The 15,610-nt window shown below is 44.3% G+C and overlaps 1 protein-coding gene across 4 annotated transcripts in view; it reads left to right on the plus strand.

The window, feature by feature from the left end:
- Nucleotides 1–15,610, plus strand: part of PRKCA (protein kinase C alpha) — a 164,997-nt gene that overhangs the window by 10,758 nt on the left and 138,629 nt on the right. For 2 of the 4 annotated variants that reach the window (XM_062612587.1, XM_062612588.1), the window contains exons 1-2: nucleotides 6,101–6,512; nucleotides 10,050–10,081. In XM_062612587.1, the coding sequence (XP_062468571.1) occupies nucleotides 6,340–6,512; nucleotides 10,050–10,081 (205 nt within the window). In that variant the 5' untranslated portion in view covers nucleotides 6,101–6,339. Of the gene's footprint in view, nucleotides 1–6,100; nucleotides 6,513–10,049; nucleotides 10,082–15,610 lie in introns of those variants that run through there. The other 2 variants (XM_062612589.1, XM_062612590.1) reach the window with 2 other exon arrangements.

Genomic DNA, 15,610 nt, shown 5'->3' on the forward strand with positions numbered 1-15,610 from the left:
GCGTCAACATGTCATAATATAATGGTGGCACAGAAGGAGGAGTGAATATCGTGTATATTCCAGCTGATACGATTTTGTTTGCCTCTCTCATCTATTCTCTAGAATAATTCAAATGCAACATGAAAGTTACTATTTCTTGTATCTGTGGTAAATGGTATTCAGCTGTCAAAAGTAATTTCAAGTGCAATATATATAATGCCTGTTTACACTTCAGCTTCATATGGCAAAATTCAACTCAGCTTACTCTTGCAAAATTGTCATCCCTTTCAATAGAAGCTATGTGGGAATATGGTAAATAAAATATACCACTTTCTGTTCATATTGCAGTGGTGCACTTAGATTTTAGAGTGCACTTTGACTTCAGTGCCAGTGGGATGGTATGGCCCATGACTAGCATAAGGAAACTGTACGTGCTGTCCTGCTATGCCATCCAGGCATAGCAGATAGCTCCATAGACAGATAGATAGCAGATAGATACGGAGCTATCTAGTGCTAGTCGTGCTGGTATTCCAAAATGGGTGTTTTCCAGCAAACAAGCAGTATAAAGTAATTTACTCTTTGTCAGTTTAGTGTCAGAAAAGCGCACTGGAAAGTCCATCAGGCTATCAGGAAAAGGCTTCAGAATGGCTTAGTGACTCTGCTATCCCAACCGGTTTTTGGTAGACGTATTTTACTTTCAGGGGATCGCCTATAGATGTGTATGCAGTTCCTTTTACCTGCAGAATTAAACCCTCCATGTTTAGCTCATCCTTTTAATGTAAAAAGACTGGGAAAACAGTGTTTGGAGGGTAACTTTTCATCAACTGGTAGTGCTATATCACATATCCTTTTTAATTAAATTAAAAAAGGAAGGCCACAGAAGTGGTGATGCTGGTTCAGGCAGGGCCCATCTAACCCATCTCGAGCAGTTTGTCTGTAACAGGGACCACAGGCACACACCTAAGAAGAAGTGAGAAAAGGGCAAGCAGGTATGGTACTTCCTCCTAAGAATCTCTCACTTTCTGAGCATTGCCTGAGGTCTGTGGTTAGTAACACCCACTGTTGGTCTCTCCCAGGCCTCCTCGCTGCCCTGAGCCAGTGGAACCATCCTGCACCAGCACTGGCTTCCTGTGTTTGGTTCTCCTGGGATTCAGTTGTCTCTGGCAAAACCCACCTACTTTGTTTCTTACAAATCTGTGTGCCATGTTTCTCTGAATAAATAATAAAGGCTCCCTTGTTCAGTTGGTACAAGAGAGGTTTGTTTTTCTTCTGCGTCCTCTCAGTGCTTCGTTCGTATTTCAAAGTTTGAGTCTGCTTTTTTTTCCATATACAGTTAAAGGCTGAAAACTTGCCTACACAAGAGAATTGTTCTGATGCACTCAAAGGAATGTGAATTGCTTTTTGGTAGAGATGTTCAAAAGTTTCCAGAGTGATTGCTGGTGGGAAGGACAAAAGCTGCAAAACAACAATGATAGCAAATCCTCCAGCTGAGGCAGAGATGCTTATTTATACAATCTAGAAAGAGAAAAAACCTCATGAAACATCCCAAAGGACCCCCATCGCATTTCAGTGCAGAACAGCATTCAAGCTCTGATTCAGCTATAAAACTAGGAAATATTTTACCGTGCTCCTAATACACCTGAAATATAAGAAAAGAAAGCAATAGGTTGTCACTCACTATTCTGATGAGAACACTGATACTGAAAAAGGATGTATTTACATGCAATGTTCTGTATATCATCAGCCATTTATTTCCAATTCTATGGAGAACTGCTGTGAGAATAATTCAGAGGCAGCTACAAGCTGTCTGCAGGAGGAATAGGGTTGGCACCAATTTCCAGGAAACTCGAGTTGGAATAATGGCATCATTTACATGTCACAAAGGGAGACAGGATTTTTTTGATTAGGACGTCTCAATGATCTGCAATTTCAACCCTGGCAAATGATTAGTTACTATTAGATGTTTAGTTATTATGGTATTAGTTATTAGTTATTATAAGATACCAGTTTTTTCCAGCAGGTTTTCTCCGAAATATATTTTTCTGTGATATTTCATTTCTCATAGGGCTTTTCTTCTGCACTTAGTCTTCTTTTTTACCATAGTTTAATACATACATTCAGGCTTTCACATTAGCACTACTGTGTGTAAGCAAGCTGTCTGCGGGATAATTTACTAATCAAATCTAATAACCCAGTATTTCCCAACCTGCAATCTGGGTAACTTTGAGGGCAAAAGGGCAGAGAATCAGTGTGAATACAGAGACACAGGTAGAGTTGTGCAGACTGCAAGCGCACAGATGTAGAAAGACACAAAAAGATGCAGAAACTGGTGTTGATACACAGAGACAAAACATTTCTACCTCCTTCTCACCACTGGGATAACAGACATGCAAATACACAAGTGTGTTTATTTATAATATATATATATCAGAATATATATATATATATTTGGGACATCCTACCTTTTTCTGAGGGAAACCTTTAGGAAACATTGTTGCCAAAGTGTCTGGGCAAAAACAACAAACAGTGTGTTAATGAAGTGTGGTAGGACCAGGAAAACCCATAGGAGTAGTGGGCATTATCCCATAATTACTGGTCAAAACATGACAAACTTATGAATGGGAGCTTCAATACTGAACTCTGTAGGTGATTTCAAACAAAGTATGTGCTGCATGGACAAAGACATCAAGAAAACCTGGCGTCTGAATTCCTACTCTGAAGTCCTTCTATTAGTGGAAGCTGATAATTGCTTTTGACTTCATTATGGCAAATCAGTATTCCTGGTAGAAATGCCTCATAACCTGACTGTATGGAAATTCCTTTGGAAAATGAGACTGAGTGAAGCAAATCATTTTCAGGCAGCAGGTTTGCAACGATCACGTTATCCTTCCTAAAGGGGATTTGGGAAATAGCTATTTGCTCTGATAACTCTCTAGAAAAGGAAGTGGTTGTAATTTGCTTTGAAATGTGAGGAGAAATTAGGTTGTGGACTTCCTTATAGGTCTCAAGCAGGAAGTGACTCCTGTTTGTTGAGTATTTCTCACAAGCAGGAAATAATAAAAGAGGGCCACAACTGCCAAAGAACTTGATAAAGGTGTTCTCCTTGGCTTTGTCTTTGAGTTGACGCAGTGCAGCACACGTGAATAGGGCCAGAACAATCCAGACACTTTTCCTTTAGGAAGGAGACACTTTTTTATTGCTTTTTGATCCAAAAATGATACAAGCAGTAACATGCTGACCCAGCAGATGAGTAAAAAGAGAAGGCATTTCACAGGCAGCAGAATGACTGAGAAGCCTCTTTCAGAATGAACACAGATGCTTGCACTTACAGACCTGGCATGGTATCGATGCAAATATAGAACAGGCTTGAGAAGTTATGCTTGTCACAGCAGTAATCAGATTCTTCAGAGAAAAAACCTCATTAGCCATCCAATGGGAATTTCTATGGGGGAAGAACTCTCTAGGAGATTATCCACATATTCATATAGGAGTAAATTTATCATCACAAGACCCTGTAAATGGCACTTTGGAGTCAGGAATACTGAAGCTGCTTGCCAGGAGACTGGAAAAGCTGGTGCTCTGATTTAATAACCTGAACACAAACAACAATCATGCTGACTCCTTGTCCACATGGCCTGAATCAGAAACAAATTGCAAACACTACCCTAAGCTAAAGAACAAGTCATGGGCTGCTGGTGGGGAATGTGTGTCCTCAGAAGAGGTGGCAGACGTCTTTCCTCCAGTAATGTGTAGAGGAAGGAGCAGCATCACCCGCAGGACCTGAGTGCAGAGTAGGAAAAATGGGTGGCTAAGCAATTAAAAGCCTCCCAGCAAGAGGATGCTAGTATTACAATAGCATGTACCAGAAGGGCCTGGTGAATGGAACACAGTATCTCCTTGTAGTATCTTGGTCATCATGACAATTCTTGACGTTTGAATATAAGGATATAAGACAAGATTAATATATATATAGCTACAAAAAAGCACTGTGTAAGTGGTATGTATTCGAAATACAGCAGTAAGAGGAGTTATATGCTGTCAGGGATGATTGTGTGGTAGTGGTTTACATGCTCGTCAGAGCACTGATGCAGACATAACAGATTTTTTCTCTTGGCTGATGTGTATAATCACAATGCACAAATCATCATTAGGTTTGAGATAAAACGGTTGCTTTACAGAGGCAAAGTGATCCTAATGTGATCGTGGTATGTCACGACTGGTGTTGTCTGGCTCTTCCCCGGGGCCTAACAATTTCCTGGTGCTGGAACTAAGAGCCTGGAACTGACAACTCGACTGTGTTTCAGTGGATGAATCTTGAGCAGGGTCACTCTCAGGAAAGAAACAGGAATCCAAGATGATTCAGCAGGTTTGTGAGATTTTAAGGAATAACCAAATACAGAGATTACCCCAAATCTGATGTAATGCGAGTTGCGTGTGGTTCAGAATCTCCAGTTTCAATAGCTGTTTGTAATCCAGCACTAAAGGGATGGAACTAAATACATTCCATATTTCTTGATAGAACACTTAATGAGAGAACAAAATGTTTCTTAGTGCTCTTCATGCTTTGGCATAAGTTAATTAAGGCAAGAAAAATCCATTTCCTCAGAAGAGGAATAAGAGATTTGAAGTGTGTAGAATAGGTAGAAACCAAATAAAAAATGTTTCTATTTTTTTTATTTTCAGATCAAATTTAAAAGCACTTGCTTGTAAAATAATAGTCCATGAAGCACAGGCATATGGAAACAGTTTATAGGGCACCTGCTTTGATTCTATAGGTTAAGAATAAAGCTTAAAGGGGTTAACCCTGTCATCAGTTATTTGATGAAATACCATGGACTTGCCTGTTTGGCTGGGCTGGCACTAGGTTTTAAAAGCAAGAGTAAGATAGTGTGTAACGAGTTGTTTCTGTTTTGTGGTAAATATCCATGTGCACTTCTCCCATCAGGGAAAAAATAGACTTAATTTGACTTAATTAGCTTGCTCTCATTCTTGTGAAATAAAACACACTACATGTGCTTACACAGACAGACTTGTGAGTCTATTGCCATGATATATAGGGGTAGAGAAGCTTTTAATGTGCATGTTTCCCATAGGTAAAGACTTGTAGCCATGGGAATAACACTTATTAAAAACATGATAAAAATATATGATTAGCCCTTGTTTTCTTTATTTGAGGCAGATATTGTGGTTTTATGTTAATGCAGTCATGTTTTATGTGGTGTTTTTCTGAACCTGTGGAGATTGCTGTATGAGGATGTAGGTGTGCCACAGGCAGATAATGTTTCTGTCTCGAGAGACTTGTGACCATTTCATGTGTTATGTGAATAGACAAAGATGAATAATAGATCTCATGATACATTATCTTATAGAATACTTTATTACATTGTTGGTGTGATGCATAAAAACACAGTAAAGGCCTTTTGTGCTTGTGTTGGATGGATGAACTGGTGGGAAAGTCTTGCTGTGTGTTTCCTACACATTTAATTGAGGGTAAATTAAAGGTAAGTGGGGTGCGAGGGTGAGGCCACTCTTCCCTGGACCGCCTGGTGGTGGTGTGTGATGTGCGGCTGTTCGGAGCGGCCCCGGACACCGTCTGCACGCGTGCTTTTGGGTTTGGGACGTGCAGGAAGCGGAAAGGTTTGAGGAGGAGCGCGCCTGGGCTGCCCCGCTGCCTGTTGTGGTGCAACAGCCCGCCCGACGGTGGGTGCAGGAAGCCGGTGGAGGGCGGGGTGCCTGGGGCCCGGTGCAGCAGCTGCACGGAGGGAAGGCGGCAGGAGGCGGTGCTGCAGCGGCGAGGGGCAGCGGGCCGGCGGCTGCCGAGGGCCGCGGTGTCAGTTTCCATGGCCGGAGCGGGGGGGGGTGTGTGAAGGGAGGCAGCTGCTGCCCGCGGGCGAGGCACGGAACGGAGCCGCTCCGTGCCAATGCGTGCGAGGAACCCGTGTGCGCGGAGACCCGGGGCGGTGCGCGCAGCCCTGCGACCCCGCTGAGCCCATGCGGCGGGGCGAGGGCCGCTGACGGGAGGCAGCAGGTGCTGACACCCCCACCCCGCCTCCTCTGCCCAGGCTCCAGGGGCGGGCCCGGAGCGGGGCCGTTCCGTTCCGCTCCGCCCCGCCCCGCCGGCGGCCGGGGGTTCGCTCACCCCGCGGGCGGAGCAGCCGGCGCGGGCCCGGGGCCGGGATCCTCCTCCCGCTCCCTACGCGCCGCTCCGACGTCAGGCGCGGGAGCCGGAGGCAGCGCCCAGCGCCGCCGTTCGCCAGAGCCTCGGCAGCCGCCGGACGGGGCGGACTGTGCGGGGCGGTGACTGCCGGCTGCCGGCAGGAGAGGAGGGGGGGCGGCGGTGGTGGAGGAGAGGAGGGCGCTATGGCCGACGTGTTCCCGGGCTCCGAGCCCGGCGCGGCCCCGGACGCGGCGCGGCGCTTCGCTCGCAAGGGAGCCCTGAGGCAGAAGAACGTGCACGAGGTGAAGGAGCACAAATTCATCGCGCGCTTCTTCAAGCAGCCCACGTTCTGCAGCCACTGCACCGACTTCATCTGGTGAGCGACCCCGCCGGCGCCTTCCTCTCCCCAATCCTCCGCCCGGGCCCGAGCTGCTCTAAGGGATGCCCCCGCCGGGGGCAGGCGCTGTGCCCCGGTCCCGGTGACCGCCCGTCCCTCCGCTCCCCTCCCGCTGCCGCCGCTCTCCCCCCGGGGCGGGCAGGTGAGCCCTGGCTTGGCACAGCCCATATCGCCTCGCTGCCCCCGGCTCGATCGCATCCTTCGAGGGGCCACCCCGGGTTCGGGGAGCCCCTGATCTCGCCGGGGGCAGCGCCGGTGCCGCAGGGATCAGCGGGGTGTGAGGACCCGCGCTGGGGACATCGCTCCCCAGACAGTCCATGCGGGTATTGCTGTGCCTCTTGTGTCCCACCCGCCGGACCCGGGTTCTGTTCGGCTTCCCCCGCGAAGCCCCGTCCCGGTGTCCGCCTCCCGGTAGCGAAGGGGAGCCCCGCCAGCGTTACAGCTGCCGCGGTGGGGACGGAGGGTTTTCTGTTTCAGGCTGTGGGTGTTGCTGTGTGGCACAACTTCTGCAGCCCTGCCGTCAACTTTGAGATCAGTGCCGGCTTTATTTCCTCCTGCAGCAGAGGGGAGGGCAGGGAGATCGGGAATGCCCAGGGACGCTGTTGCTACAGTACGTGTTTAGTAAAGGGAGGGTTTTTGTTTTAGAAGAGAGGGGAGGAAGGGAGGAAAACTTCCTACCAACACCCTTATTACTAAGCTGTTAGGGAACACACGCACCTCTCGGTTGGTGCCGTGCCCTCTCTGGGCAGGACTGCGGCGCCGGAGCAGGCCGAGCCGCTCTCCTCGGCCGTGGGGCAGGAGGAGCGGGCGTGTGCCCTTGTGTTTAGGTGAGTGTTGGTACGTTCAGCGGGTGTGCGACATAAACAGCCCGGGCTTCCTCACCTTTACCCGAGCTGCGGCTCAGCCCCAGCCCTGCGCTGCTGCTGAAGCTCTCGCTGCAGGTTTCCGAGCTGAAAACGAGCTGTGATTTGTTTCGGCCAAAGTTGTGAAGGCTCTCGGGGGTCTGCACCCGGCTGGCTCTGTGCCTGCCGCAGGTGTCTTGCCCTTCTCACACGTGTTAATGTGTCTGGGCACAGACCTTTGCCTTCCTTATTGAGTGTCCCTCGGTTTGCGTGCTGAAGGAAAGACCGTGATTACTCCAGAAGTGATTGAAATCTGTCTGTCTGCAGAGTCAGGGAGGAAAATGAGATGGTGGGGAACACGAAGAAACAAGACAACTTCTTGGTTTCTCTCTGTTATTTTTTCCTATTTTAAAATGAAAACCAAAGCACCAAAGTTTGGGATTGTAAAAGTGAGAGACCTTTAGAAACTGCATCAAAGTTAATCTAAACCAGGATGAGCTGAGAGGTGTGAACCCGCTGCAGGCTTATTGTCAGGCTGTGTTTGTGCACAGAAGTAGCACAATCAAAAAATGAAGTGGAATCATGAGGTGACAGGATTCATTTGGAGGTGAGAGGGTGTCCTGTCACTGGTGGTGGGCAGAGTGGCTCTGCTCTTCTGTCCTCTCTTGCTGGTGAGCCTAAGGAAGCTCTTGGCATTCATCAGATCATCATCTGACAACTCAAACTTCAGTTTCATTTCTGCATTTGGAGATGCGCAACTCCTGAATAAGCATCATACACCATAAAAAGTGCTTCATCTATTTTCAGCATGACATGTGGCAATTAACATATGCTTTAAGGTATAAGGAATAGTAAATACAGCCCTTCAGTGAACTGTGCAAATAGAGTCTCTTTCTTAGATTACATTAGACTGGGTGAGATTTGCCAGAATAGTTCAGTTCCTCCTTATCTCCTTAAACACCTTTTCTCTTTGTTCCTGAAATGTTGGTATTTTAAAGACTTTTTCCTTAAAATACACTGTAAGTGATCAGGGGGTGGACTGCAGCTGGTTCGCATATGAATTCAGCTCAAACCCTGAAGGTTGGCTCAGCTTGCAGAGCAGATAATACAGGAATGTTCTTTACAAATACGTCTGTTTAGAAGGATGAACATTTATCTCAAGTCTGTTTCGTGTTCTTGGTCCTGCTGTCAGCTTCCCTGCAGGTACGTTTGCACACTTCCAGTGTGTGCTGCTTGCTTTTGTGAAGACAAGAGATAAGAGCAGCAGAGCACCAGTATGGTACAGTCGTGGGTGCTGCCAAGTAACAAAACTAAGCTACATTTCTTCCGGTTAGATTAGGACTTTTCTAGGTAGGGTTTTTTACAAGGACATGTAGGGGTAGAGCAAGGGGGAATGGATTTAAGCTGAGAGTAGATTTACATTAGATAAAAGGCAGAAGTTCTTCCCTGTGAGGGTGCTGAGGCGCTGGCACAGGGTGCCCAGAGAAGCTGTGGCTGCCCCATCCCTGGCAGTGTTCAAGGCCAGGTTGGACACAGGGGCTTGGAGCAGCCTCCTCTAGTGGAAGGTGTCCCTGCCCATGGCAGGGGTTGGAACTGGGTGATCTTTAAGGTCCTTTCCAACCCAGATCATTCAGTGAGTAGGCCTACTTCTAGCACGTAGAGACTTTTGTGTAGAAATTGATGGAGGTGCTCAAGCCTGTGTAATTTCAGCTTTGGCCTGAAGTAAATAAACAAAAAGTGGGAAAATCATTGAGATAATTTTTTTAAAACCAATTTCCACAGTTGATAATTAATCTTCACGCTGTTAATTGCATAGAGCCTACTGGCTGGCTCTTCCAGTCCATGCCTCTTGTTCATTTCCCTTTGAGTTTAAGCGTTTCTAGCTCTCCAGATGAAAAACATCCTGCAAAGAAGGGAGAATGCAGAGAAATGTTGACTAGGGAGGCTACTCAAAATATTTATTCTTGTGGAAAGAGAATGCTGAATGGTTAAAGATAAATAAATACACCCAACAACAGTGCAACTTGCCAGAGGTATAATACGTGTTGGAACTCTGGCTACCACATACAAGGCTTGTGTGTCACTGGCTTCGTTGGTATAATATCACATGCACGTTTGTGTTTTGTTATGGAAATGAAGCAAGGAAGCTGGAAGAATAATCAGTGTGAAACTGCTGGGCCTGTCCCCTCCTCATTCATAGTGAAACAAGCAAAACCTTGCCATACAACAAGCAACTGGTATCTTGCTGAGCCACGTAACACCGTTGGCATGCGGTCGCCAAATCTGGCTGCAAAACTAAGTCTGCTTTGTTGTAGATGCCTTTCCTAGAACTTGGAGTGTTTTACATTGCTGTTAAGTATACGTGTGGCATGAAATGAGTTGAAATATTATGCAGCAGTCGCAGATGATTGTAATTGTCGATCCAAAATAGCTTGTAAAATAATAATAATAAAAACAGAGTTGCCAGCAGCTGAAATTGCAGAGCTGGTGACAGCTATTGTTCTGTGCTCTGAAATGGGTGGGCTGCTCCGTGTTTGAGGTTTTCAGATCTGTTGCTGTCTTAGCAAAATGTGAAGTAATTGACTATGAAGCAATTTTCATGTTGTTACAGATCATTGAGAAGAAATTGTGACTAAACATACTAAGACTTTTCTGTTTTCCTTGTTTTATACAGGGGATTTGGGAAGCAAGGATTTCAGTGCCAAGGTAAGCCACAAACTCTTTGCTAACACACATTGTTGTACCTTGTTTTAAAGGTAGGCAAAACTAGCCTGGAAAAATCAAGCATCTCTGCTGTGTAAATGTGAAAGGAAGATGGTTACTGAGTTAAGCAATGCTTGGTGTTTATCTCGTATACATTGATCAAGTCATTGTTCATACTGTAATAACGCAGAATAACGTGGGGTTTTTCAACCTCATCACAGTAAATGTCGTATAATCTGCATGTGGTGCAGATTCTATCTCCTCCTGAAAATAATCTGTGCAATTGAGCTTTTGCAGAGACCATTTTTCACATCAGAAGCTCTTGTCTGTGTGGGCGTCTTGGAAAATGGATTCACTTTTTAGTCATATGGCTTCTTTTCATAACCCAGACTCCCTGTTTTTAATGCTCATCCGCGGTGTGTTTAGGAGGACCTTTGGTTTGAACTCCCACTTTAGGACAAGCAGCATTTTTCTGCCTTACGTAATACTCAATTACAAAAAACCCACTTGCACAGAATCACCAGTTTAATACATTCTGCTAACCTTGGAAATTGAAAGCTGCTGTAGTGGAGGATAACTGTGTGCGTGAAAGCCAGAGCGTGACGGGCTGCATTCTCACGTACCCTGTGTTTTCAGTAAATTCTTACTGTTATTTAGCATTTAATCCCCACACCCAACTGTTATTTTCCAGTGTCGTATGCTTACTGAAGGATGAGGCTTCTTGTTGTTCTCTTCTCCCACTTTCTTCCCTCTCGTTTCACCTGCAGATGTACCTCGTGCACTCATTAGCAAGCCTTTTGGTTGTTTAGTTCATTGCATTCTTAATGGTTATTTGCTAATGCTTCAGAGCATATTTGACTATCCTGAATGTTGCTTTTACTTAGAGAAATGATGGATTCTGTGGTATTCTTGTTAAAATTGATGCTAGTTGGTTCTTCTTGCAATTAACGCGCTGAGAAACTGAATGTAAAAGAATGTTGCCTTTTAAAGGTGTTGCAAGAAATGTTTTTCTTTCTGCAAGTAGCAACCTGCAGGCACACACATCTAGTGAAAACATTGCACACCTTATGAAGGTAAGCATGCAACCAGGGTTTTAGTCCTTGGTTGCTAATGAAATGGCACTTCCTAAGTCCCGTTCAGGCTAGCTCAGTGGTTCTGACTTCAGGAATTATTTAGATGTTTATTACAGATTTCCATTGGTATACAGAAACTAATTGGAGCTGCTTTTAAATTATACATTATCTATCTCAAGTCTTGTAGTTTGCACAGTGTTGGCTTTCTGCTGTCTTCCAGCCAGGCAGCTAGAGCCTCAGATTGGATGGGATCCAAATTTGGTATTCCAGTTGATTTCCAGTATTTTGGATTCTGTGGACAGAATCCCTTTACCATTGTCCTTCGACTTAGCCACAGATAATTTTGTCTGATGAGGACTGATCTTTATAAAGGTAGCTAAAAATTGGAGTTCAGTCTCATTTTCTCTCCAAAGCCATGCATGAACATAACCCACGGTAAAAGCAGTAGAGCAGCTTGATTTATTTTTAAGTGCTTCAGAAGTGATAACTTTCTAGGAATCTAAATGTGTTCAAACCTGACTTTTGTCTGCATCAGACCAAGATTCTGCTCTTCCTCTTTGATGGAGACTTGTTCTTGCCTGGTTTCTTACACAGGCAAAAAAATCTCTTAAGCAATACTTGAATTTCAGGTAGTTTGTAGTGAGTTAGTGTTGGTGCACTGATAAATTGAAGTAGTGGGATTGTTGCCATCGTTCATTAGATTTGATTGTGATCAAAATCAGAGTTCATTCTCTAGGGACAGTACATTTGAAAAATGAAGCTTCTGTGATGAAGTTAAGCAGCTGAATCTCATTTCTTGCTGTTCAACTTTCTGAAGCTTCCAAGAAGCCACCAGCTGAAGCTGGAAAGACAAATTAGTGATGGGAGTTAGTGAGAACAGGAAGAATTAAAGTGTGAAACTAGGAGGTAGGTTGCAAAACCTCCAGTTTCTGTAATTAAGCAACTATCTTTACAGAGAAGAATGACAACTGAAGATTTCAGTATGACCTGAAGGGAAGGAAAGACTATTACAGTGTCAGCTCTTACTGTAGCTCTTGGCCTGTCAGAATTTCCATTATAAGAAGCTGTTCTAGCTCTGTTTTCAAGGTGGTGTAAAATCTCCTGCGAGGCAGAAACTTGATGTCAGGCAGGTTTCAGAGCGGGGTGGGTTTATTATTTCCAAAGTTGTTTTAAATTCCTCTGGCCTTTGTTACCAAAGGGAAGAGGGAAGGTCCGTGATAGTGATGCATCAAACTCAAATGATGCTTCTGCTCTAAGCAACTGCAATTATTCCATGAATGTTTGTGTTAGTGATTCTTCAGTTAAACAGGAGTCCGGAGTGCTTCTGCACTATTCAGCACTGCAGCCTGCACAGTATTCTCTGTATTTTGAAAGTTTCCTTTAAAAGTGTCACACAAAATGCAGTTCTAGTTCTATTTTTAAGAGATGCCCTCAAAAGAAAGGCATTATTTTGTGTTTAAATTCTTTTAAAATTAAAGCTTAATGCTGTATTGTAATGATCTTCTTTTGACCATTAATACCTTTTCTTTGAGCTTTGGAACATGTTTTCAGTTGCCTGTAATCATTTTTGTTCTCTGATTCTGATGCCTGTATTTCTGCTGTAATGTTCAGCTTCAGCGTTGCATAAACCCATTTAAATGAGTTATTTCTCGTTGAAATAACTCATTTCAGTGAGGTCAGAAATAATCTCATTCAGAATTGAAGAGAAGTATTGTCATTTATTTTGTTAAAAAAGCTTTGCAAAATTCCCTCCCCTTATTTTTATGGGATCCCTATGAATTTGCAAAAGACAAATTCAATTTTGGTCTGACTTTAAATGCCCTTGATGCAGCAGAAGTTCAGGGTGCAATTGCATTATTCCTGTGCAAATGCTTAGCGAGAGACAGTCCACATCCTAAGTAGTCTGTCACTCTTAATGCATGTGTCGTGAAGTGGCTATCTACTGTATATACTACCAAATAATTACTCAGAATGGCAACTTAGGTTTCCAAGTGGGAGCTGTGATACGTTATTTGATGGAGAGGCTGTAGAATTCTGCTGCATTATCAGAAATGAGTTTTTCAGAGAGAGGGCTTGGGGTTAAAATCTAGCAGAGTGAGAAGTCAGGGCCTGTCTGTAGTGTATATGAATTTGAAAATGAACTTGGAAGAGTCCAGCTGGATTAACTCTCTCCTAAGGGATATATTTCTTACTGCCTCCTGCGTGTAGCTGTTGGATATTTGTGTTTTACTGTTCAGTTACACAGACATGAACCGTTCTAAAACACGGTGCTTTTGAAGCAGGAGTTCTGGTTTTGCTGTTTTCTGTTGACTCACTTTGTGGTAGTGAAAACACAATGGTAAAATCAGGTAAGGGAGCTGCAGCTTTGTCTTGTTCCCTTATGTTGCCGAGCAGGACAGCAGGCTGGCTGCAGTGCTGAAAGCTTTTCTCTGTTGCGCACCTGAATTACTGCAAGAGGAATGTGAAAAATGGAATAACTGAAAGCATTTTCAATCTGCCACGGTATGAAAGCTCCTCTTTTAAGAAAGCAGACTTTAAATTAAGGAAGCTTTTCAGTGCAATTTTGGCTTCATCATTCTTTTGATACTATTTCTTAATACTCTGAGTATACCCTGTACTTGTTCCTTTGTCTGATTTGCGAGCAAAGCTTTTCTGGTGAACAGAGCACAAGCAATAGTGGATCACCGAGACGTGAAGCATGTACGTTGAAGAATGTGTATTTACGTGTGTTTAGGGGTTGTTTTAAGTTCAGCTCTGCAGGCTCCGTGAGTTCCTCAGGGTGAACATAGTTTTAGGTACAGTAGCATCAACGTGATCAACTCCAGGCCCTTAACCTGGAGCATTTGTTCTCTCCCAGATGGTCAAAGTCTGTAGTTAACTGCAAGTTTTCCCTCTTTCCCATGGTTTCTGCAGGGTCTGCTGAGGTGGATAAAGGAGATCCTTGGCTTCAGGATAAGAGCTAGCTAGGGAAGTGTTTCACCGTTGCTTTCTCCTTAACATAAATAAAACCTAAAATTCAATTAAAGCAGATTATTATGTTAGTTAATCTGTGCCACTGCTGCTCTTTCCACTTTTCTCCTATCTTCCCTCAATTTCTTTTCAGGCTGTTTTTTGCTGTGTGTTGAATTTTATCTTAGGTCGACTTGGTGAGCTTTTTGGAATAGCTCGTGTCACTCCAGTGGCCCTTCCTGACACGGCTGGTTCTGTGCTAGCTGGGCATCTCTAGTAACCCCTTCACTAAAACTGGAAATGGTTGGATTTTATTGTTTTATACCATCATTGCAGATCCCATAACAATGGCACAGTAAAGCAGCCCTCCATCACTTCATTCCCTCAGTGTTATCTTGTATCTGCTAGTTCTTAACCTCTGTTCTACAGCGAAAAGACCAAAGAACGCACTGCTGCTGCTGCCTTTTTAAATCCCATACTTTCATTTAAAATGCTGTATTGAAGTTCTCTGTAGGGAGGTGGCCAAAAACTTTGTTTTGCTATATCTGTGATCTGGAGATTTGAACCAGTGAACCCTCTGAGCACTTGTGGCCTGCTTGACATGTGCAGTTTTCATTAACCCCCACTTCTAACATGTTTATAGAAGCAGCAGCACAATTAATTCTTCCTTGTGTATGGATCAAGGCTTCGTTCTTGGTTTTCCATCCTGATAGTTGCTACCCCTACCAACAGCTTCTTGTTAATTTTCCTATCTTCATCCTCCCTTGTACCCCCCCAAAAAAACTAATAAAGAAAAATGCATTACATTGCTGTGTTGCTTCTCATAAAAAGCTTTTCTGTCTCCCTTTGTTGGAAATGTTATTGCCAAAGGGTGGATAAGATGGAAAGTGAGATCTCCTCTGCATGCCAGAGCTGCCTCTCTTGTATCATGATGATTTTTGTGGCGAGATCGGATATTGCAGACCACAGTTTGAACAATGTATGCATTTTTCTTTGTGCTTTCTATGTTACTTCTTAGTCATGGGCTACAGTTTACATCAGTGTTTCTAAAAGGCTGAGAAATGAATGCCTTGGAAGCTGCTGTCTGTGACTCTGGATGCTTCCTATGTAACTGAACCATCAGCTTTTGAAATGGAAACTTTGTATGGATGTACTTAAATTAGCTGACTCAGGAATATATTTTCATGCATATGAGTTGGAGGTATCTGTACTAGAAAGAAAACAAACCCCCCATGTGGGATCATATATTCTACCTGAACACACAGTTTCCGTGGTTCCTCTAGCCAGCTTTGTCCTCTCCATCAGCCTCTTGCCCTCAGCTTAATCTGTGGACTCTGTGTCTGTGGACTCCTCAAAGGAACTTTTAATGCAGGTAATCTGACATGCAGATTAAACCCATGCAGGTAAAATGCTTGTTGTGTGTTTGTCTTGTCAGCTTTGTTTATTTGTTCCTCCCCTCCTTTGGCTGCCCCTTCCCTTCCCTTTACAACAAATGTCCCGTAGTATGAGG

Source organism: Pezoporus occidentalis, unplaced genomic scaffold (genome assembly GCF_034315485.1).
Source record: "Pezoporus occidentalis ecotype Australia unplaced genomic scaffold, CSIRO_AGI_Poc_V1 ctg160, whole genome shotgun sequence".
NCBI classification, from domain to species: Eukaryota; Metazoa; Chordata; class Aves; order Psittaciformes; family Psittacidae; genus Pezoporus; species Pezoporus occidentalis.